The 24,755-nt window shown below is 40.1% G+C and overlaps 1 protein-coding gene across 2 annotated transcripts in view; it reads right to left on the bottom strand.

Annotated features, from left to right (window-relative positions):
• Positions 1-24,755, bottom strand: part of SLC39A8 (solute carrier family 39 member 8) — a 98,785-nt gene that overhangs the window by 3,794 nt on the left and 70,236 nt on the right. The window contains exons 7-10 of one of the 2 annotated variants that reach the window (XM_017877092.1): positions 13,029-13,236; positions 12,634-12,818; positions 8,020-8,052; positions 4,523-4,582 (exon numbers count right to left, since the gene is read on the bottom strand). In XM_017877092.1, the coding sequence (XP_017732581.1) occupies positions 4,523-4,582; positions 8,020-8,052; positions 12,634-12,818; positions 13,029-13,236 (486 nt within the window). Of the gene's footprint in view, positions 1-4,522; positions 4,583-6,527; positions 8,053-12,633; positions 12,819-13,028; positions 13,237-24,755 lie in introns of those variants that run through there. The other variant, XM_017877091.1, reaches the window with a different exon arrangement.

The following is a 24,755-nucleotide window of genomic DNA, read 5'->3' as shown; positions in this document are numbered from 1 at the left end:
TGGCTCCAAAACTTTCCAGTGGCATCAAATGTTAGTTACCCTCTCATAGTTATCACTGAGGAACAATCTTTACTTTTGATGTATTAATTGTGCTAAATGAAAAAATGCAAAATATGTACAATGTTTCTATGTCTTCCAAAGTGAAATAAAAATAAATAGAAATTATCCACGAGTTTTGAAAGATTTTTACTCCCCACTACTGGAACATAATAGAGATTGTACTATACTCTGCCTAGGAAGTTGACTTCCGACATTGATAGTAGAGTTCCAGAAAGTGCTGAGGAACTGTGCTAAATTCAAGAGCTGGGAATTTTGTTTGAAATAAATATCTCAATATTTAACTGCTGTATTAATTAGAAAAATTTTATTACAAGACACAGAAACCCAAATCAAATTAGCTAAAGCCAAAAAGGACTTACTAAGATATTAGAATAACTTGGGTAACTTACAAAATTGAAGGAACTAAAGAAAAATAACTGAAAAGTATTAAGGATGTCAGGAACTAGAACCAAGGACAACACAAAAACTCTCTCCATCCAGTCCCCACAGCTTCTACTCTTATCTCAGCATCCATCTCATTTTCCCAGGTTTCTCCTTGTGCCAGGAACATGACCACTAGCAGCTCTGGTGTCAGATATAAGAGGCAAGAGCTTTGGCTCTCCACATCCTTAGAAGTTTCTGTGTAAAGACGACAATTGACCCAGACTGGGTGACTTGCCCAGCTTGTGGCTAACGGGTGAGGTTAAGTGCATTGGTTGACAATCTTCAGTAGGGGTTGGGAGAAACCAGTTTCTAAAAGAAAGAGTGAAGCTTTTACATGGAGAAGTGCAGAAGTCAAGGTAGGCAGGAACAATCAACAGAAGTGCATTGCTCCAAACATATCCAAACATAATACCACTTTCACCAGCTTTGTCACCACAAAGTAACAGGACAAACAGCTCCTAACTTATACAATGTCATCTTTATGACTATTCTAAAATGCTTTGAACTTTTTCATCTTAAAACACCAAAGGATCGCTATGACAGTGCAGGTGCTTTTTCTCACATGCATCCTTCTACAAAATGCTTAGACATGAATTCTGAGGCTTACTTTTCACAAATTAAAAGATTTTTTCATGGAGACACAAAAGATACAAAAAGTAGAAAGATCCACATGAAGCACCTTCCTCCACAGTTTCTAAGGCTTCTAAAATCAATGTTTCCCAGTTCATTAACAAGCTCGTACATAATTATTAGAGTGACACCATTAAAGTTAGCACATACAATGATTCCCAAAGAAAAAACATTGTCTATATATAAGCATCGCTGTGAATGAGTGGAATGTCTCAGCAATATGGTCACAAGCAGCCGTCCCAGTGTTCTTACTCAGATATTCCACGTAGCACTTCATAGTATGCTTTAAGTGAGGGAATGTGACCTATAGATACATCTACATGAGAAAGATTCCCATAAGGCATAAATAGTTCAATAAACAATCATAAAAATGTATTCATTCTTCCCCATCTAGAAATCTATGTCTTTATTTAAAAACACGTGATGATTCATGCTTAAGGACGTCTTGTCGGACAGTTGGTTAGTCTTTTATCTAGTCCAAAGATTCTTATCTGCCAGAAATGTGATAAGTCCACTTATAACTAGTCTCTCAAAATATCCTAGATATTTTTCTCTGTATGCATAGTTATTCGTACAAATTAATCTAACCCAATTCCGTCTTGTTTACCCTAAAACATTTAATGATAATGACTTCTTATCATCTTTCATCCCCATAAATTTTCTCCTTGCTTTCAGTGAGTAGCAACTTCACTCCCATATACCTACTTGTAGTGTATTCTTTCTCCTGCCAAATTCACACAGTCACCTCCTCTTCCAGAATAAGACTTTTACTGCTGATTAATCACAGCCACAAGGGAAACAAACAACCGCCATGCTCAAATGAGGATAAGGTGAGGCAGGTCCATTAATTTACAAAGGGACTAGTTACAAGCATGCAAGTGGGGTACAGGGAAACCACAAGTGATGCTACATGAACGCAGGGCTGAAGACAGCAGAGCTGTTACTACCCCTAGGCCAAAGGGACAGAGAGATAGCGGGCACCAAAACCAAAGGAGGGGAATCCACAGGCAGATGCTGGCCCAGCAACTGTTTTTTAGATGAACTAGGTACAGAAATTGAGAATAAGCATTTATAAACTTCAACAGCAATTCCATAGAATAATTATGTCTAATAAAAAATGAGGTTTATCTAATAATAAAAATAAGGTTGGATTTTCTATGTCTTTTTTTTTTTTTTTTTTTTTGAGATAGGAGTCTTGTTCTGTTACCCATGCTAAAGTGCAGAGACATGATCTTGGCTCACTGCAACCTCTGCCTCCTGGGTTCAGTTCTTCTGCCTCAGCCTCCTGAGTAGCTGGGATTACAGGTAACTGCCACCACCCCCAGCTAATTTTTTCTTTCTTTTTTTTTTTTTTTAAGTAGAGAGGGGGTTTCACTATGTTGGCCAGGCTGGTCTCAAACTCCTGAACTCGTGATCTGCCCACCTCAGCCTCCCAAAGTGCTGAGATTACAAGCATGAACCACCACACCTGGCCTATGTTTTATTTTAATTGTATTTCGTTTTCTAGTAATTTCTTTCAATTCTATCTATTTACAGAAGTGTCAGCTATTGATAAATTGGAAATAAGGAAAACACGCTGGGTCTTCACCACAGATATTTTAAGAAGCTTTTCTCTGGAGCAGGCCTTCTTGAGCAAAACAGGCAGCCCAAGGATACCCAATAGGAGGACAGTCAAGGAAATCAATACTCTATCCTTTCTCTCCTCACTTCCTCCAGTCTCTTGTTGACATTCTCCATTTGGCTATACCCATTGAGGTCCATGTGGGTCAGTCTCTGGGGAAGGATACAGAAGGGTGGAGAGTGGATCCCCACCTTGTACAGTTGAAAAGTCTATGTCCCCAACATAGCAAATGCACGAAGTCCCATCACCACAGAATGATGTCATTTGTCACAGCGTAATGTCTCCCTGTGCCACTTATCAGCTTACTGCTGCTGAACTCCAGATTCACTCTAAATACATGCTCTGTCATAATGAACAGAATTCCTTTAGCACCCATCCATTACAGTGAGCAGGATATTGAGCTGTCTCAGTAGAGGGCGCTGGAGGGATACTGCAAGAGGAAGGGGCTCTCCTGCTGTTTGCAGCTGCTGCAAGAGGTCAGCAGTGTGGGTGGAAGGGCTTTGATCATGCTCTTGCCTGGCTGCAGCCCTAAGCACGTGGTTCCTTTGCAACTTCTCACCTGCAGACTGGCCTCGTATTAAAAACAGAACCCATTTCACAGGCTTGTTGTTAAGTACTAATTTTTAAAGGGCAGATATAATCAGTATATTAACATGTAGTTCTCACAGGGGTAACTAAACAACTTTAATTTTGTTCCTCACTGTCCTTGTAAGTCTTCTTGGGGGAGAAGGACTGGCTAGACCTTCTCCTACCCCTGGATGAAACTTGGGGTGGCACAATGCAGCTGTTCTGACACAGGACTTTGAGGGAATATAAAATCCTACAATCACTTGAAGACACATAGTCTCAAGTCAATTATAGAAAGTGTCTAATCCAATGCATCAATCCATAATTCAATTTGTATTCAAAGGTAAGATTTCTGAGAAGGAATCCTTCTATTTCCTCATTCCCCACTGTTTGCTAATTGGCTTTTGGCCCCTCCAGGGTTAAGTGCTTAGATGAAGGAAAGAAAAGAGGGGATAAAAACATTTATACTTGACAGATACTGTCAAAATGTGGCTTAATGCTGTCTGACAAATGCTTAAGACTAACCATTCTCTTACAGGCACTTTTGGGATTCTTCAGAGGGCTCCTGCCAAGTGATGTAATCTAGTTCTCCAATTGCCCCACATGACTTAGTCCTTGGTTTTCCAGAAGTCCACTCAGTACCAACCTTCTTCTATTTTCAAGATAGTACCCCTCTTACACAAGATTTTAAATTGTTCCAAACCAGATCTTATACACCACTCGGCTCACACTAGACCAAGGGAATATTCAACTACCCTTTGTCCCAACAAACTCTAGGACTGAAGGTCAAGCTGAGGTAGCAACAACTCTCCTCACTTCACCTGCAAAGGCACTTTGCAGCCCTCCTCTGAGCCTCTCTATTTCCTGGAAGTCAGACACCATCCGCAGTGTCTGTGAGGTCTGCTAATGGAGCTTGCCACAAAATACAGAGTGAAACAAGTTTTAAAAACTTCCTCAGCTTTTTGCGAGAAGGAAGAATTTCCTTTTGAATTCTTCCAAGATTTCCATAACTTTTCATCTTTACTTTTCTTTCCTATGACCCCTAAGCAAACCATAAGCATAGCAATAAATTATCCATGTGTTGCCTCATTGGGTTTTACTACTAGTTGGTCTATACTGTTGTGGGGATAACATGCAGTCACTGCAGAAGGAATTAAGCCATTGTATAAACTTTAAAACATGCAAGCCCTACCCATTAAAATTGTTCCTTGGTATTCTTACCGTATATATCCAAAGTAAATGAAGTTGAAATTTGATGTCACCAGTAGCCCATTTAATTATCTACAAGAATCAGATGATAAACTATTCAGATACAACTTTCTTGTACTGACTAGCTGTAATAACCCACATGGGGCAGGGGGAGAAATAAGTGGCTTTTTACATTTATTTTGCCAGTATGTGCTAATAGTACTTAGTTTCATAGTTCTGGATATGGCTCCAGTAATCAGAAGAGCTTTAAACAGAAAGATCAAAGTCCATAGAAAAAGAGTTTTGTTTCCGTTTCCTTAGAATTTAGATCATCCTGTGAAAAACATAGGATTTCTTCAAGGTAAATAAATACTACTCGCAAGAGGTTAAGACAGAGAAACTATAAAGACAAGTAGTACAAGTGTGTAAAGAATAATACTGGTTATTAGGCAAGACTGCTCAGATGGGCCAGTAGAATTAAAATAGTTAAAGTGACAAGGGATTGATCTGAAACAAGTCATGAGAATCCCTACAAAAAGCAGTTCCATAAACTGGCTGCATAAGAACCATCTGGAGTCATAAGCTTCTGAATTACACTGATACAAGCCTGTCTGTACCTGAGACAGCCGACATCCATTCGGGGCTTCTTTTCAGTAAGAGAATTCGGATTTTATTGCCGGTAATGTATCCAGCTGAAAGCAATGTTTCTCGGCTTCTCCTGAAGATTGGTATGGTCATGTGATTAACACTGGTCATTGAATACAAGTGAAGATTGTTGGATGTTACTTCTGAAAAGGCTCCTTAAAGAGGGATGAAGAGCTGGGTGTGAACTTTTTGCCTTTCTACCCATTACTCCTTCTGGCTACGTAGAATTTTTAAGGCTGAATCTCTAGCAACCATTTTAGAGCATGAAGCAATCTTGAAGGTGGGAGTCACAAACTAAAGATGGCAGAGCTGACAAATCAAAGGAGTCTGGGTTCCCAGCCACCATGGAACTGCCATGCCAGTCCTGCACTGCTCCTTCCACACTTTTATAAGAAGGAAAGTAAAACTAACATAGATAATCCCCTGTTATCATATACCATCGAATCCTAAACACAGTGCTACTGGCATTTTCTTAGCATTACCAGATTGCAACAGATGATTTTCATTTTCAGGCACGTATAACTACCTCCACAATGCTACCTGGCTGTCGGTGATTACAGCATACCATTTGGGGAAATGCATGTCTTAGAATTAATGAAACAGGTATTTGAAGTCTTCAGTTTATCCAGCTGCCTTAGCTTGCCTGAAATCTTACTCATTAACTCACTGATTCTGGGACCATCCAGAATTGGAAATTCCCAATATGGAAGAGAAATGGCCATGAGAGAATGTCTGGTGCATACCTGGCACAGCAAGGAAGCTAAGGAAAAGCAATCCAACACAGACATTGCCACCCACAGTTGTATGGAAGGCAAAGTACCAGTGAGAAAGAAGCTGTAGTAACATCAGTGTTGGAGAATCTTATTTATTATAGGGTTAAGAACCTCTTTACTGTAATGGACCTTAAATGAACACAGAAGTCTGGTCTCCAAAGTGAGACCTAAAGGAAGATGATGCCAACCAGAGTATGGAGGACAGACTGGCAGTTAATGTTCCCCTGGTACAGGCCATCAGTAATCAGCTGTTGATACACCTATCTGGTAAACTGTCTGGTAAACTCGTGGTGCTGTTTTGGCTCTTCTCAACTAGTTCACTTTTTAAAACTTTAAGCATCTCATTAAAGAAACCCTTTTAGATGTGGTAAATCAGAAATAGTCTACTAGGTAGGGCCCTACGAAGCAATGAGAAATCATCATAATACTATTCAGGGACTATTAAAATAGTGGACTCTCGGGTTGGCCATGCTAAGCAACTGGTATAGAAATAAGCCATGGCAGGGTTAGATTTGCAGTTTGAGCACATCACTGATTTCCTATTTATATCTTTCCCCCATAATACCAGATACATGGTAGTCACTCCACAGGACCCATATTAAATAACAAATGACACAATGCATGGTTTCAAAAGGTGTTTACTATTTGGTCAAACAATTTTTAATTGGAGTTCATAAAGTGAAATATATACTAAAATATATATTAAATATTCACCAAATCTGCATTGCTGCTACGTGAAAACATTTTTTGGTCTGTTGGAAAATGTCATTCCTGAGATCATTGTTGGGCTTTGTCCATCATTCTCCTCACCATCAAATCATCTTTCCTTAAGTGACTTGGGAGTGTGAATCTAAGATGTTCAATTTTAGACCAATTTTCTCTATCTTCTAAATGAGTAAACAGGCTCTATCTTTTTTAAAAGGTAGAAAATAACCATGGTGTGCTAATTTTTTTCAAGGTATACCATATGGAAAAGTGTAGGCTGAACACAAAAGAAGTCTTTTCTGAACGGCTCTCGATCACACATAAGGAACATATGTTTTCCAGTTAATCAGTCCTTGACGTACAGCAGTCCAGCTGTTGTTTTGCATTTATTAAAATATTCTCTGCTAAATAATTATGTTCGTCTTTAAAAGTAAATTGCATAAAATTACATCCAATTTCTTTCTCTAAACCAACATATTCTTCACCTTCACAAAGCAAACACACGGTGCACCGAAACTGAGGTGTTACCAGCTTTACATACTGTTCTGCCATTTGTGAGAGGTGCAACCACAACATCAGTCAGAAAAAAAGCTATCCAGCTTTTCGTGGAATCTGATGAAGTTTACACCCAGCGATAAGCCTCTAAGCTTGAACTTAGCAGGGCTAGCAAAACTTTATTAATTTCCTAACTCCTATTATTTTAGAACGGTTTCCAAAATAATGTAAGTTCCTAATTGAAATACAAAACAGAACAAAAAGCTGTGAGAAATCTTTTTTTCTTTAGCTCTTTAAAGACTTGGAATCATTTATATTAGTGTTGCATACATTTTTACCTTCTACATTTTGATGTACTTCCTCTTGAAAGCACTAGAACAAATTAATTGAAATAAAACCTCTCTGAAACCACTTGAACCTTTGATCCTACCATAGAGTTTTAAAGGCTTTCAAGATGTAACTTGTATTTTCCCGAGTCTGAGTGTCTACATGATTATAGAATGCATGTCTCTTGCTTCATGGTGATATCCAATATGCATGAAATGCTGAAAAATAGGTATTTCCCAAAGACTCCTATATACCAGGCATCTCAGACTGACACTGAAAACCTTCTGAAGCATTTTTAACAACAAATAATGGACTATTTCACAGACTGACACCAATAATTAGTTTTCTTGACCTACAGTTGAAAGCAAAATTATCTTTTTAACTAAATAGGATCAGCTTCAAAATCCCTTTTGGAGATGTTTTTATCTATTAAATGCCTTTATTAACAACACCATCTTCCATTTTCTATTACTCCAATTCGATTTCTCCTGCATACAAGGTAATGAGCAGAATGGCTGTGAATCCAGTTAACATTCCAGCATTCTGAATCATGAAGAAGGTGAAATCGGTTTTTCTTCCAGTTACCTTTTCTCTCAGCATATCATTCATCTCTGGAAACTAGAAGACAGATACATTGTTAGATAATTGTTGCCATCTTGTGGCAAACCACAGAATAGTCACTTAGAGGCATACCTCGGAGATAGTGTGGGTCTGGTTCCAGACCAGTGTGATAAAGCAAACATCTCAACAAAGTAAGTTACATGAATTCTCAGGTTTCCCAGTGCATACAATAGATACATTTGCATTATACTGTAGACTATTAAGTGTGCAATAGCATAATATCTAAAAAGTCAGTGTATATACCAGAATTTTAAAAAATACTTTATTGCTAAAAAATGCTACCAATCATTTGAGCTTTCGGTGAGTTGTAATCTTTTTGCTGGTGGAGTCTCGACTCCATCTTGATGCCTGCTGACTGATTAGAGTAGTGGTTGCTGAAGATGGGACTGGCTGTGAAAATGTCTTAAAATAAGGCAACAATGACATTTGCAACATCAATTTATTATTTCTTTCATGAAAGATTTCTCTGTAGTGTGCAATGCTGTTTGACTGCATTTTACCCACAGTAGAACTTATTTCCAAATTGGAGGCAATCCTCTCAAACTCTGTCCCTGTTTTATAAACTCTGTTTGTAGAATATTCTAAATCCTCTGATGTCATTTCAGCAATGTTCACCAGGAATAGACTCTGTCTCAAGAAATCACTGTTTGTTCCTCCATAAGAAGCAACCCCTCATTCATTCTAGTTTAATCATGAGGTTGCAGCAATTCAGTCCCATCTTCAGTCTCCACTTCTCATTCTAATTATCTTGCCACTTCCACTACCTCTGCAATTGCTTCCTTCCCTGAATACCTCAAAGTCATCCATGAGTGTTGAAATCAGCTTCTTTCCAATTTCTGTTAATGTGGATATTTTGACTCCTCCCACAAATCACAAATGTTCTTAATATCATCTAGAATGATGAGTCCTTTTGAGAAAGTTTTCAACTTACTTTGTCCAGATTCATCAGAGGAATCACTATCTACAGCAACTATAGACTTACAGATTATTCTGAAAAAATACAATTTGTAGGCCCAAACTACTCCATGGACTGATCCATGGACTGCAGAATAGATGTTGTGTTAGCAAGCACAACAACAACATTCATCTCCTTGTACATCTCCATAAGAGCTCTTAGGTGACTTGATGCACTGTCAATGAGCAGTAATGTTTTGAAAGGAATTTATTTTATTTTTCTGAGCAGTAGGTCCTAACAGTGGGTTTAAAATATTTACTAAACCATGCTGTAAATAGATGTGTTATCATCCAGGCTGTGTTGCTCCATTTCTAGAGCACAGAGTAGATTCAGCATAATTCCTAAGGCCCCTAGGATTTGGGGAGTGGTAAATGATCATTGGCCTCAACTTAAAGTTACCAGCTGCATTAGTCCCTAGTAAGACAGTCAGCCTGTCCTTTGAAGATTTGAAACCAGGCATTGACTTCTTCTCTCTAGTATGGAAAGTCCTGGATGGCATGTTCTTCTAACAGAAGGCTGTTTCAGCTACACTGAAAATCTATTAGTTTAGTGTAGCCACCTTCATCAGTGATCTTAGATCTTCTGGATAACTTTCTGCAGCTTCCCGTCAGCACTTGCGGCTTCACCTGGCACTTTTATGTCACAGAGATGGCCTCTTTCTTAAACCTAATGAACACACCTCTGCTAATGTCCAGTTTTTCTTCCGCAGTTTCTTCTGTAAGCCATCATAGAACTGAAGAGAGTTATTCCTTGCTCTGAAATAGGCTGTTGCTTATGGGAACGTTGTAGCTGCTTTGATCTTCTATCCATACCATTTAAATTTTATTCATGTCAGCAATGGCTGTTTTGCTTTCTTATTATCTGTGTGTTCGCTGGAGTAGCATTTTAAATTTCCTTCATCAGTCCTTTCTTCACAGTCACAACCAGGCTATTTGGCACACGAAGTCTAGCTTTTGGCCTGCCTTGGGTTTCAGCATGCCCTCCTCACTAAGCTTAATCATTTCTGGCCTGTGATTTAATATGACAGATGTGCAGCTCTTCCTTTCACTTGAACACTTAGAGGCCACTGTAGGATTATTAATTGGTGTAATTTCAACATTGTTGTGTGTCAGGGAATAGAGAGGCACAAGGAGAGGGAGATGGGAGAATGGCTGATCAGGGACCAGGCAGAACACACACATTTGTCAATTAAGTTCACCATTTTATACGAATGTGGTTCATGGTGCCCTAAAACATAATAGTAACATCATAGATCGTTGATCACAAATCGCTAAAACAGATATCATAACAATAATGAAAAGGTTTGAAATATTTCAAAAATTAACAAAATGTGACAGAGACAGGAAATAAGCACATGCTATTCGAAAAATGACACTGACAGACTCGCTTGAGGCAGGGTTGCCCACAACATTCAATGTGCAAGAAAGCAATGTGCAATAAAACAAGGTGCTCCTGTAATAGAATGCTGGGAGGGGCGATATGATATCATTTACTTTGGATGTTCAAAGGTTTTAGAACAGATAGCTTAATAGGAATATCTAGTTCTTTCAGGCATCACCAAGAGTAAAAGTACTGAAGCAGTATTTTTCCCCAACTGAATCAATCAGTGGGATGGAATTTACCTCATTTTATGTTCTCTTTCTCCTTTTCCATTACCCGTTCTCTATGCTTCACCTATCCCATTCTTTCACGACCTCAAGTTTACCCAGCAAAATCTTCACACCTACCATCACCTCTATCAGAACTTGTATTTCTCTAATTTTTCAGTGGACTAAATCCTTCACGTTTTACCTTATATCTTGCTAAAACACTTCTGCTAGCCAATCCTAGCTTATTCTAGATTCCTTTATTATCATCTCTCATCACATATTCTACTTTCTATCTTATTTCATAGCATTTTTTATTATTTGTAATTATTTAGTCATCTGTGTGATTTCTTGTTGTTGTTGTTGTTGTTTAATTTCAGGATCCCCTCTTTCTAGAGGAAAAGCCCCACGAATGGAAAAGCTCCTTGAACTGTGCCTATTTTGCTCATTCTAGGATGAGTATTATTTCTTTAACTGAGCAACTCTAATAAGATTCTGTTCTTATATCAGAAAGTAAAATGACTATAAGACAGTATGAGACATTAATTTGTGACAAAAGTTATAAATGTAGCATTGGTTCTAAGAGATGAAATCCTTGCTCTTCTGAGGGTCTGCAGAGAACAATGAACAGAGCTAGGCAAATATAATTTGGAGATAAGAATGAAGATGAAAAAAATTAAATTATTAAATTAGGTATGTAATACATCCAGTTCCAAATGCAAAAGAAATAGTCCTTGATTTTCATAGACTACCATATTATCATTTTCTAGAAAGGTGTCCATAATTTATTTGAAAATACACAGGATATTCTCTCTTACACACACATGCACTCTCTTTTTTTTTTTTTTTGAGATGGAGTCTTGTTCTGTTGTCAGGCTGGAGTACAGTGGCACGATCTCGGTTCACAGCAACGTCTACCTCCCGGGTTCAAGCAATTCTCCTGCCTCAGACTCCCGAGTAGCTGAGACTACAGGCACATGCCACCACACCCAGCTAACTTTTGTAGTTTTATTAGAGACAGGGTTTCACCACGTTGACCAGGATGGTCTCGATCTCCTGACCTTGTGATCCGCCCACCTTGGCCTCCCAAAGTGCTGGGATTACAGGCATGAGCCACCACACCCAGCCATGCACTCTTTTGAGCACACACACACATACACACACACACACAGAGATGCAAAGACACAGACACTGAACAGATATAAATATATACTATGTCGGCCGGGCGCGGTGGCTCAAGCCTGTAATCCCAGCAGCTTTGGGAGGCCGGAGACGGGCGGATCACAAGTCGAGGAGATCGAGCCATCCTGCTAACAGCAGTGAAAACCCCGTCTCTACTAAAAAAATACAAAAACTAGCCGGTGCGAGGGTGGCGGCTCTGTGTCCCAGCTACTTGGAGGCTGAGGCAGGAGACTGGCGTAAACCCCGGGAGCGGAGCTTGCAGTGAGCTGAGATCCGCCACTGCCACTTCCAGCCTGGGCGACAGAGCAAGACTCCGTCTCAACAAAAAAATAAATAAATAAATAAATAAATAAATACTATGTCAAATAAATACTGTCAAAATTTTACCAATTTTAGTGTACCAGTTTTAGTTTAACCCAAAAAGCTGTCACTGTTTAGAACTTTGAAATAACAAAATGCTATTTACTCTGATAAGTTATTCCTCTTCCAAATGTGACACAGACACAAAAGAGGGAGAAAAAGTCCTATAGGGACATACTACAATATAAGACAAGATGTGCCAGCCACAAGGGAGAATAGAGATAGAGGAAAATATCTCTATTTCAACAAAAACAAATCATTTCACCTTCAAACAATATGATTATGTTTTAAAAAAACCAATGAGGATCAGTTTCGAATTACTATTAGTGTATACTACTCAAGTAGAATGATCTGTTGAAATGGGAATGTTTTGAATTACAACAGAAAGGCCTTCTGCACTGCAGAAAGCAGAAGGCCACCCATAGTTAACTCATAATCCAGATACTCATTTCCAAACTTTAAATTAAAACAAAATACAAATTTTAAGCTTCTTACCATATCTGCCAGAGAAATATAGAGGAACATGCCTCCAGCAAGTGCAAATATAATATTTGGAGCGAAATTGTTGCCCACCAAAATACCAAAAGCTAGCCCAACATAACAGGAACATGCAGAAAGGAAGTTGAATAGCAAGGCTTGTCGAGTGCTCATCCCTGCATTGAGTAGGATCACAAAGTCTCCTAGAAGAAGAAGAAAATATCAAGTGAATAGTTTGCTTGTTTGTTTGTTTGTTTTTAATTTCTGGATAAGATCAAAGATAATCATCAATTTCCAACAAGGTCTTCATTTTAGGGCATCAGAAGGCTGTTAAGTGCATGTTACCTGAAAAGTCTCACTCCACTGAAATCAAGAAGTAAGCAGACTTTTACAATATGAGCAGAGCTCCTTACCTAACTCGTGGGGAAATTCCTCACATAGGATTGCTATGGAAGTACTGAGTCCCTGAAGGAGAGACAAGGTGCAGGAAGCCCCAATCGCCAGGCCATCGATGAAATTGTGGAGGGCATCGCAGAGCGTTATCATCCAGGCAATCGTCCCTATTTCTGACAGTTTGGGCCCCTTCAAACAGGTACATGAACTTGGCTCTTTTTTTCCATCCTAGCAGAAAATCAATTAAAATGATAACCAACATTTCTTGAAAGTCTCAGAAATACAAACAAGTTGGAGATGGGTTATGTCTTGAAAAAAACAAATTGTTCCAACATAAAGTCTTTTAGAGTAACTAGGAAACCCTAATAATATATAACAGAGCAAATAAAACTTATGGTCGAGAGAAAGGAAATTAATCAACTGACACACCTTGAATAAGCCACTAACAGACATTTTCCTTTACTTTCCCTTTAAAGCAATCCTTTTATATACACTTCTTCCTACTGCCTTTCTAAAACACAGCAGATATTAACTTAAGAAATTTATTTATACACAAGATTTAAAATGAAGGAAGTTATTCAAGGACTAAACTTAAAGTCTTTTTCATGTTACAATTTAAATATGAAATCCACAACTAGAGCATGATGACATCAGGAACATTTGTTTTAATCCCTCCTATGCCACCACGTGAGAGTGAGCAAGTTATCACAGAGTTCCTTCAACTGTAAAATGAAGACATTGTACCAAATGATTTGTTTATTTATCAACAACTTATTGAGTTTCCATTCTGTTCCAGGTACCATGTGGAGGGTTTAGGTTGTAACAATATGGTTCCTACAAGCTCCAAAGCTTAATTATTTTCTTAACAAATTGCATGAAGTGTAGATGGAATAGGCTAGCCTTTACACTAACACTTCTTTTCATGTAGAAACCATAATAAAAATAGAAAACCCTATGATGGACTCTTTGTAGGAATTTAGATTTCCAGGAAATTTACAAAATTGTACAAAATCAATGACAAATGCCAACTAAAACACTTTCCAGAAGTTGTAGAAAAAGATAAAATGCAAATTCATTTTCAAGTACGAAAGCAGTTTGCAATTAACTGGAGAACATTTTATTCCTAATTCTCCTCCTCTCACCTCTGCCTAAGCAGCTAATCATTATATTTATTGAACATCTGAAATCTGTAAAACACTGTTGAATGCTATGGGAAATACATGGAAATGGAAAACACAGCTTCTGTCTTTAAGAGGTGTATTTACGTTGGAGAAACAAGTCATAATATATATGGATACATTAAAAAAATGCAATATATATCCAACAGAGAGGGCTTACTTCAGAGCAACCATCTGAGAGGTTTTACATTTACTCCAATATCACTTCACTACTCCGAACACTTTGGGGACCAACACTTTCAGAATCAACCTTAAATCTTGCAATACATCTCTTCACTGTTTCATTAGTGGCAAATCTGCACCTTTGGATTTTTGTTTGTTTACAGGCACAGATAAAAGCATTGGAGCAAATATATTTTTTAATTAATATGAAATGAATGGGAAACTGTTAGTAATAGGATTCATCATCATTGTCATCACCAATGTGGTTGCAGTAGAAATAGAAACAGCAAAGGCATATAGCATTTCTAATGTGCTAGGCACTGTTCTAAGCACTTCAAATACCGAATTCATCTAGAACAATTCTATGAGGAAAGTACAGCTGTTACCATCATTTTATAGTTGAGGAAATTAAAGCACGAAAAGGTTGGTAAACTTACCCAGGGATACAAAAAAAGCATAAGTGGGCATTTTTGGCAACAGTGCTTTACTACTACAAACATATCGGGGAGGGGGATTCTTCTCTGTAATAGGATCTGACGGTAATTCCAAGGAGACTTCCCCACCTCTCAGAAAATTCTCCTGAATGCCTGATGCAACATTGAACAAGTATTGAATCTTGTTTATTTTAAGAAACAAAGTTTATCTGCATAAAAATAATTCTATCTTTTCTTAAAATGTGGATTTTTTTTAACTTTATAGCTCTATCTTAAATGCACAACACAATAAACAATCATAATTTAGCACAGGTGGATCGGGTGGTTTGCATAAAAAATGCCCCAGAGCGCGAAGCAATTACAGCTGAAAGAGAAACAAAGGTGGTCATAGGGAAAGCCACAGAGGAAGTGACCTGGGCTTTGTAAAACTTACTGCCATGATATACTTAATGAAATTATTTTGAATTAAAGCGGTTGTTTTCATCTTCCAATCTAATTTATCTAATTACATGTTTAAAATTTCCTTATTGTGATGATTTCAGAAGAAGACTACAAAACCAAGTCTTGACTACCTGATACCACATACAGAGTCTGTATACAAACACCCTTAATTTTACAGAAGAAATTAAATTAATATATCAGGAATGATTCTCTTACCTCTAAGTACAGATATTACTGACTCTATTTATTATGCCTCATATTAGCTCGATGAGCTTTGGTCCCAAATGATACTGTTGAGCAGGGTAAGAGTTATACATTTTTAATAGTTTTGGAACAAACCAAAGTAGGCAAACATTCACAGAAACTTCTTTTCTAATTCACCTAGAATTAAATCACTGAGCAGAGAGAAAACTAAATTCGACTATGCCTATCTCGCTCTTTCCTTTTTAAATTTTTGTTTTCTGTTATTATTGCTGCTCACTTCCTTGCTTTCTTGTCTGAGTTTTACTCTAAATATGAGGCTATTTCTATCCTCAGCCATGATGAGGCAACTCAACCTAGTGAAAAGACCCTAAGTCTGGAATCTGGAACTGAGTTCAAGCTTGGCTCTGAGAATTACCGTTGTAATCTTCAGCAAGACTCATAACACCTTTCACTCAGTTATTAATGGGGATGAAAGTCAAAGCAATGTGTAGTGTTATCAGAACGGGGGAGAAAGAATATCATGCACCAAAGTTATAAAAATAGAGGGAGACTATGTAGAAACCCAACATAAATTGGAGGGGAAAAAACAAAATTAAAAAAAAAAGTACCTAGAAATTAAAATGGAGAAAACAAATGGGTTTACTCGCAGAACAGTTTAAGGAAGGAGGAGAAAGTTGTAGAGGAGGAGGAGGCCTGGGGGAATAGGGAGGACAAGGAAAGGGAGAAGAAGAATGAGGAGGAGGAGGAAGACAAGTACAAGGAGGATGAGAAGGAGGATGAGGAAGAGGACAAAGAGAAAGATGATTAGAGGAGGAGGGCAAGGTGGAGGCATGTGGAGAAGGAGGAAAAAGGAAACAGGGAGAAGAAGGAGAAGGAAGTGAGCAAGCATGAGTAAGAGGAGCAGGAAGAGGAATAAAAGGAGGAGAAAGATAAGGACATAGACAAGAAGGGCACAAAGGAGGAGGTGAAGAATATATGGATAAGCCTCTTTTAATAAGTGCAGAATGTGAATCTAATTCTATTCCACTAAATCTCATAAAAGGCTATCACAGAGGATAGCTTCAATAATAAAGTGAACAAGAAGATCTGATTGTCACTCAGTATCCTTCCTCAGCCATCCAAATGTTTGCTTAATGGGCCCACATATAAAGTGCCAGAGTGGTGCTGAGGGAGGTTATATATAGGTTCAGCATTCTCTTCCCCTACCAAGGGGGATCTGGTTTTCCAGCACTAAAGAAGGCCCAACCTTCAAAAGCCAAGGCTGACGCTGAGCCCCCAGAAAGACATCACTGCCCAACAGGGCAAGAGGACCAGATGGCTGTATGTGGTAGCAGAATGATTCCATTGGACTCCTCCCATTATAAGGGGATGCTCTTGGACTCACAAAGATAGACATATACAATATACGTCTTCCCTGCCTTCAGTGCCTCTGCAAGCACCATCATTCACGGACTTATAGCGCACCTGATATATGTAGCCAAGGTTTGCTGTGAAAACTATCTCCTAACCATTTTTTAGTAAAGGAAGTGAGACAATGGGCTCAATCCAAATAATTCATGGATCACATCACCTGCACCCTCTAGTAGCAACCCGTTTGACAGAATGATGAGATGTCCTGACGAAGCCTCAGCCAGGATGCAAGCCAAGAGATAACACCCTGAGAGGCTGGAGTTCTGTCCATAGGTTCGGCAGCCAAGTATATTGTGTCATCTCTCTGTAGAGAATGCACAAATCCAAGAACCAAGAGGTGAGAGTAAAAGGGGTCTAGGTCAGGCTCAGTGGCTCCCGCCAGTAATCCCAGCACTTTGGGACGCCAAGGAGGAGGAATGCTTGAGGCTAGGTGTTCGAGACCAGCCTAAGCAGCATAGCTAGACCTCGTCTCTATGAAAAATATATTACAAATTACCCAGGTAATCCCAGCACTTTGGGAGGCTGAGGCAGGCAGATCATGAGATCAGGAGATTGAGACCATCCTGGCTAACACGGTGAAACCCCATCTCTACTAAAAATACAAAAAATTAGCTGGGCGTGGTGGTGGGCACCTGTAGTCCCAACTACTCGGGAGGCTGAGGCAGGAGAATGGTGTGAACCTGGGAGGCAGAGCTTGCAGTGAGCCGAGATACTACCACTGCACTCCAGCCTGGGCGACAGAGCGAGACTCCATCTTTAAAAAAAAAAAAAAAAAAAAAACACACACAAAGAAAAATTACCCAGGTATGGTGGCATGAGCTTATGTTCCCAGCTACTCGAAAGGCTGAGGTGGGAGAGTTACAGTGAGCTATGATTACGCCACTGCACTCCAGCTGGGCGACAGACTTAGACCTTGTCTCTAAATAAATAAACAGATAAATAAAGTAATCTATCTTATTTTTATGCCTAATACACTACTTAAAGAATTTTTACTGACAGGCAAGATGGCCAAATAGGAGCAGCTCCGGTCTGCGGCTCCTAGTGAGACCAACGCAGAAGGCAGGTGATTTCTGTATTTCCAACTCAGGTACCTAGTTCATCTCTTTGGGGCTGGTTAGTCAGTGGGTGCAGCCCTCAGAGGGCGAGCAGAAGCAGAGTGAGGACCCAGGAAGTGCAAGGAACCAGGGGCCTCCCTCCTGGAGCCAAGGGAAGCCGTGAGGAACCATGCCATGAGGCACGGTGCTCTCCAGCCCAGATACTATGCTTTTCCCAAAGTCTTTACAACCCACAGACCAAGAGATTCCCTAGGTTGCCTATACCACAAGGGCCCTGGGTTTCAACCACAAAACTGGGTGGCTGTTTGGGCAGACACCAAGCGAGCTGCGGGAGTTTTTTTCCATACCCCAGTGGTGCCTGGAACACCAGCAAGACAGAATCATTAACTCCTCTGGAAAGGGGCTGAAGCCAGGGAGCCAAGTGGTCTTGCTCAGCAAATCTCACCTCCACGGAGCCCAGAAGGCTAAGATCCACTGGCTTGAAATTCTCGCTGCCAGCACAGCAGTCTGAAGTCAACCTGGGACGCTCGAGCTTGGTGCGGGGAGGGACATCCACCATTACTGAGGCTGGTTTTCCCCTCACAGTGTAAACAAAGCCGCCAGGAAGTTCAAACAGAGCGGAACCCACCACAGCTCCGCAAAGCCACTATAGCCAGAATGTCTCTCTAGATTCCTCCTCCCTGGGCAGGGCATCTCTGAAAGAAAGGCAGCTGCCCCAGTGAGAAGCTTATGGATAAAACTCCCATCTCCCTGGGTCAGTGAACCCAGGGGAAGGGGTGGCTCTGGGCACAGCTTCAGCAGACTTAAACGTTACTGCCTGCCAGCTCTGAAAAGAGCAGCAGATCTCCCAGCATAGTGCTCGAGCTCTGCTAAGGGACAGACTGCCTCCTCAAGTGGGTCCCTGACCCCTGTGCCTCTTCACTGGGAGACACCTCCCAACAGGGCTCGACAGACACCTCATACAGAAGAGCTCCGGCTGGCATCTGATGGGTGCCCCTCTGGACAAAGCTTCCAGAGGAAGGAACAGAGAGCAATATTTGCTGTTCTGCAGCCAATGCTGGTGATACCCAGGCAAACAGGGTATAGAGTGGACCCCTAGGAACCTCCAGCAGACCTGCAGAAGAGGGACCTGACTGTTACAAACCAACAAACAGAAAGCAATAGCATCAACATCAACAAAAGGACGACCACTCAAAACTCCATCCGAAGGTCACCAACAGCAAAGACCAAAGGTAGATAAAGCCACCAGAAGGAGGGAAAACCCGCATAAAAGGCTAAAAAATCCAAAACCAGAATGCCTCTTCTCCTCCAAAGGTTCACAACTCCTCAACAGCAAGGGAACAAAACTGGACNACCTAGTTCATCTCTTTGGGGCTGGTTAGTCAGTGGGTGCAGCCCTCAGAGGGCGAGCAGAAGCAGAGTGAGGACCCAGGAAGTGCAAGGAACCAGGGGCCTCCCTCCTGGAGCCAAGGGAAGCCGTGAGGAACCATGCCATGAGGCACGGTGCTCTCCAGCCCAGATACTATGCTTTTCCCAAAGTCTTTACAACCCACAGACCAAGAGATTCCCTAGGTTGCCTATACCACAAGGGCCCTGGGTTTCAACCACAAAACTGGGTGGCTGTTTGGGCAGACACCAAGCGAGCTGCGGGAGTTTTTTTCCATACCCCAGTGGTGCCTGGAACACCAGCAAGACAGAATCATTAACTCCTCTGGAAAGGGGGCTGAAGCCAGGGAGCCAAGTGGTCTTGCTCAGCAAATCTCACCTCCACGGAGCCCAGAAGGCTAAGATCCACTGGCTTGAAATTCTCGCTGCCAGCACAGCAGTCTGAAGTCAACCTGGGACGCTCGAGCTTGGTGCGGGGAGGGACATCCACCATTACTGAGGCTGGTTTTCCCCTCACAGTGTAAACAAAGCCGCCAGGAAGTTCAAACAGAGCGGAACCCACCACAGCTCCGCAAAGCCACTATAGCCAGAATGTCTCTCTAGATTCCTCCTCCCTGGGCAGGGCATCTCTGAAAGAAAGGCAGCTGCCCCAGTGAGAAGCTTATGGATAAAACTCCCATCTCCCTGGGTCAGTGAACCCAGGGGAAGGGGTGGCTCTGGGCACAGCTTCAGCAGACTTAAACGTTACTGCCTGCCAGCTCTGAAAAGAGCAGCAGATCTCCCAGCATAGTGCTCGAGCTCTGCTAAGGGACAGACTGCCTCCTCAAGTGGGTCCCTGACCCCTGTGCCTCTTCACTGGGAGACACCTCCCAACAGGGCTCGACAGACACCTCATACAGAAGAGCTCCGGCTGGCATCTGATGGGTGCCCCTCTGGACAAAGCTTCCAGAGGAAGGAACAGAGAGCAATATTTGCTGTTCTGCAGCCAATGCTGGTGATACCCAGGCAAACAGGGTATAGAGTGGACCCCTAGGAACCTCCAGCAGACCTGCAGAAGAGGGACCTGACTGTTACAAACCAACAAACAGAAAGCAATAGCATCAACATCAACAAAAAGGACGACCACTCAAAAACTCCATCCGAAGGTCACCAACAGCAAAGACCAAAGGTAGATAAAGCCACCAGAAGGAGGGAAAACCCGCATAAAAAGGCTAAAAAATCCAAAAACCAGAATGCCTCTTCTCCTCCAAAGGTTCACAACTCCTCAACAGCAAGGGAACAAAACTGGACAGAGAATGAGTTTGACGAACTGACAGAAGTAGGCTTTAGAAGGTGGGTAATAACAAACTCCTCTGAGCTAAAGGAGCATGTTCTAACCCAATGCAAGGAACCTAAGAACCTTGAAAACAAGTTAGAGGTATTGCTAACTAGAATAACCAGTTTAGAGAAGAACATAAATGACCTGATAAAGTCAAAAAACACAGAACAAGAACTTTGTGAAGCATACACAAGTATCAATAGCCAAATCGATGAAGCAGAAGTATATCAGAGATTGAAGATCAACTTAATAAAATAAAGCATGAAGACAAGATTAGAGAAAAAAGAATGAAAAGGAACAAGCAAAGAATCCAAGAAATATGGGACTATGTGAAAATACCAAACCTACGTTTGATTTATGTACCTGAAAGTGATGGGGAGAATGGAACCAAGTTGGAAAACACACTTCAGGATATTATCCAGGAGAACTTCCCCAACCCAGCAAGACAGGCCAACATTCAAATTCAGGAAATACAGAGAACACCACTAAGATACTCCTAAAGAAGAGCAACTCCAAGACACATAATCGTCAGATTCACCAAGGTTGGAATGCAGGAAAAAATGTTAAGTGCAGCCAGAGAGAAAGATCACGTTACCTAAAAAGGGAAGCCTATCAGACTAACAGCGGATCTCTCTACAGAAACACTACAAGCCAGAAGAGAGTAGGGGCCAATATTCAACATTCTTAAAGAAAAGAATTTTCAACCCACAATTTCATATCCAGCCAAACTAAGCTTAGATAAACTAAGTGAAAGAGAAATAAAATCCTTTACAGACAATCAAATGCTGAGGGATTTTGTCACCACAAACAATCAAATCCTGAGGGATTTTGTCACTACCAGGCCTGCCTTACAAGAGCTCCTGAAAGAAGTACTAAATATGGAAAAGAACAACTGGTACCAGCCATGGCAAAAACAAACCAAAATGTAAAGCCCATTGACACTATGAAGAAGCTGCATCAACTAATGGGTGAAATAACCAACTAGCACCATAATGACAGGATCAAATTCACATATAACAATATTAAGTTTATATGTAAATGGGTTAAATGCCCCAATTACAAGGCACAGACTGGCCAATTGGATAAAGAGTCAAGACCGACCAGTGTGCTGTATTCAAGAGACCCATCTTATGTAAGAAGACTCACATAGGCTCAAAATAAAGGGATGGAGGAATATTTACCAAGCAAATGGAAAGCAAAAAAAAGAAAAAAAAAAAAGCAGGGGTTGCATCCTAGTCTCTGATAAAACAGTCTTTAAAACAACAAAGATCAAAAAATGCAAAAAGGGCATTACGTAATGGTGAAGGGATCAATGCAAAAAGAAGAGCTAGCTAACTATCCTAAATATATATGCACCCAGTACAGGAGCACCCAGATTCATAAAGCAAGTTCTTAGAGACCTACAAAGAGACTTAGACTCCCACACAATAATAGTGGGAGAATTTACCACCCCACTTTCAATATTAGAGAGATGAATAAAACAGAAAATTAACGAGGATATTAAGGACTTGAACTCAGCTCTGGACCAAGCTGACCTAATAGACATCTACAGAACTCTCCACTCCAAATCAACAGAATATGCATTATTCTCAGCACCACATAGCACTCATTCTAAAATAGACCTGTGACATAATTGGAAGTAAAACACTCTTCAGCAAATGCAGAAGAACAGAAATCATAACAAACAGTCTCTCAGACCATAAGGCAATCAAATTAGAACTCAGGATTAAGAAACTCACTCAAAACCACACAAGTACAAAGAAATGGAACAACCTGCTGAATGACTACTGGGTAAATAACAAAATTAAGGCAGAAAGAAATAAGTTCTTTGAAACCAATGAGAACAAAGACACAATGTACCAGAATCTCTGGGACACAGCTAAAGCAGTGTTTAGAGGGAAATTTATAGCATTAAATGTCCACAGGAGAAAGCGGAAAAGATCTAAAATTGGCACCCTAATATCACAATTAAAAGAACTAGAGAAGCAAAAGCAAACAAATTCAAAAGCTAGCTGAAGACAAGAAATAACTAAGATCAGAGCAGAACTGAAGGAGATAGACACATGAAAAACCCTTCAAAAAATCAATGAATCCAGGAGCTGGTTTTTTGAAAAGATTAGCAAAATAGATAGACTGCTAGCCAGACTAATGAAGAAAAGAGAAAAGAATCAAATAGACACAATAAAAAATGGTAACGGGGAGATCACCACTGATCCCACAGGAATACGAACTATCATCAGAGAATACTCTAAACACCCTTATGCAAATAAACCAGAAAATCTAGAAGAAATGGATAAATTCCTGGACACATAACTCTCCCAAGACTAAACCAGGAAGAAATTGAAACCCTGAAAAGGCCAATAACAAGTCCTGATATTGAGGCAGTAATTAATAGCCTAACAACCAAAAAAAGCCCAGGACTAGAGAGATTCACAGTCAAATTCTACCAGACGTACAAAGAGTAGCTGGTACCATTCCTTCTGAAATTATTCCAAACAACAGGAAAAGTGTGACTCTTCCCTAGCTCATTTTATGAGGCCAGCATCATCCTGATACCAAAACCTGGTAGAGACAAAACAAAAAAAGAAAATTTCAGACTACTATCCCTGATGAACATTGATGCGAAAATACTGAATAAAATACCAGCAAACCAAATCCAGTAGCACATTAAAAAGTTTATCCACTATGATCAAGTTGGCTTCATCCCTGGGATGCAAGGCTGGTTCAACAAATGCAAATCAATAAAAATAATCCATCACATAAACAGAACCAACAACAAAAAACACATGATTATCTCAACAGATGTAGAAAAGGCCTTCAATAAAATTCAACACCCTTTCAAGCTAAAAACACTCAATAAACTAGGTATTGATGGAACACGTCTCAAAATAATAAGAACTATTTATGACAAACCCACAGCCAACTTCATACTGAATGGGCAAAAGCTGGAAGCAGTCCCTTTGAAAACTGGCACAAGACAAAGATGCTGTCTCTCACCACTCCTATTCAACACAGTATTAGAAGTTCTGGCCAAGGCAATCAGGCAAGAGAAAAACATAAGGGGTATTCAAATAGGAAGAGAGGAAGTCAAATTATCTCTGTTTGCAGAAGACATGATTATATATTTTAAAAACCCCATCATCTCAGTCCCAAAACTCCTTAAGCTGCTAAGCAACTACAGCAAAGTCTCAAGATATAAAATCAATGTGCTAAAATCACAAGCATTCCTATACACTAATAACAGACAAACAGAACGCCAAATTATGAGCAAACTTCCATTCACAATTGCTACAAAGAAAATAAAATACCTGGGAATACAACTTACAAGTGATGTGAAGGACCTCTTCAAGGAGAACTACAAACCACTGCTCAAGGAAATAAGAGAGTACACAAACAAATGGAAAAACATTCCATGCTCACGGATAAAAAGAATCAATATCATGAAAATGGCCATACAGTTCAAATTTGTAGACTCAATGCTAGTTCCATCAAGCTACCATTTACTTTCTTCAAAGAATTAGAAAAAAACTACTTTGAATTTTTTACGGAACCAAAAAAGAGCCTGTATAGCCAAGACAATCCTAAGCAAAAATAACAAAGCTAGAGGCATCACGCTACCTGACTTCAAACTATCCTACAAAGCTACAGTAACCAAGACAGCATAGTACTGGTACCAAAACAGATATACAGACCAATAGAATAGAACAGAGGCCTCAGAAATAACACCACACATCTACAGCCATCTGATCTTCAACAAACCTGACAAAAACAAGCAATGGGGAAAGAATTCCCTATTTAATAAATGGTTTTGGGAAAACTGGGTAGCCATAAGCAGAAAACTGAAACTGGAACCCTTCCTTATACTTTATACAAAAATCAACTCAAGATGGATTGAAGATTTCAATGTAAGACCCAAAACCCTAGAAACCCTAGAAGAAAACCTAGGCAACACCATTCAGGACATAGGCATGGGCAAAGACTTCATGACTAAAACACCAAAAGCAGTGGCAACAAAAGCCAAAACTGACAAATGGGATCTAATTAAACTAAAGAGCTTCTGCACAGCAAAAGAAACTACCATCAGAGTGAACAGACAACCTACAGAATGGGAGAAAATTTTTGCAATCTACTCATCTGACAAAGGGCTAATATCCAGAAC

Source organism: Rhinopithecus bieti, unplaced genomic scaffold, assembly GCF_001698545.2.
Source record: "Rhinopithecus bieti isolate Rb0 unplaced genomic scaffold, ASM169854v2 scaffold_9690, whole genome shotgun sequence".
Taxonomy (NCBI): Eukaryota; Metazoa; Chordata; class Mammalia; order Primates; family Cercopithecidae; genus Rhinopithecus; species Rhinopithecus bieti.
The sequence above is the reverse complement of the archived record's forward strand: the minus strand, read 5'-3'. Positions and strand labels throughout refer to the sequence as shown.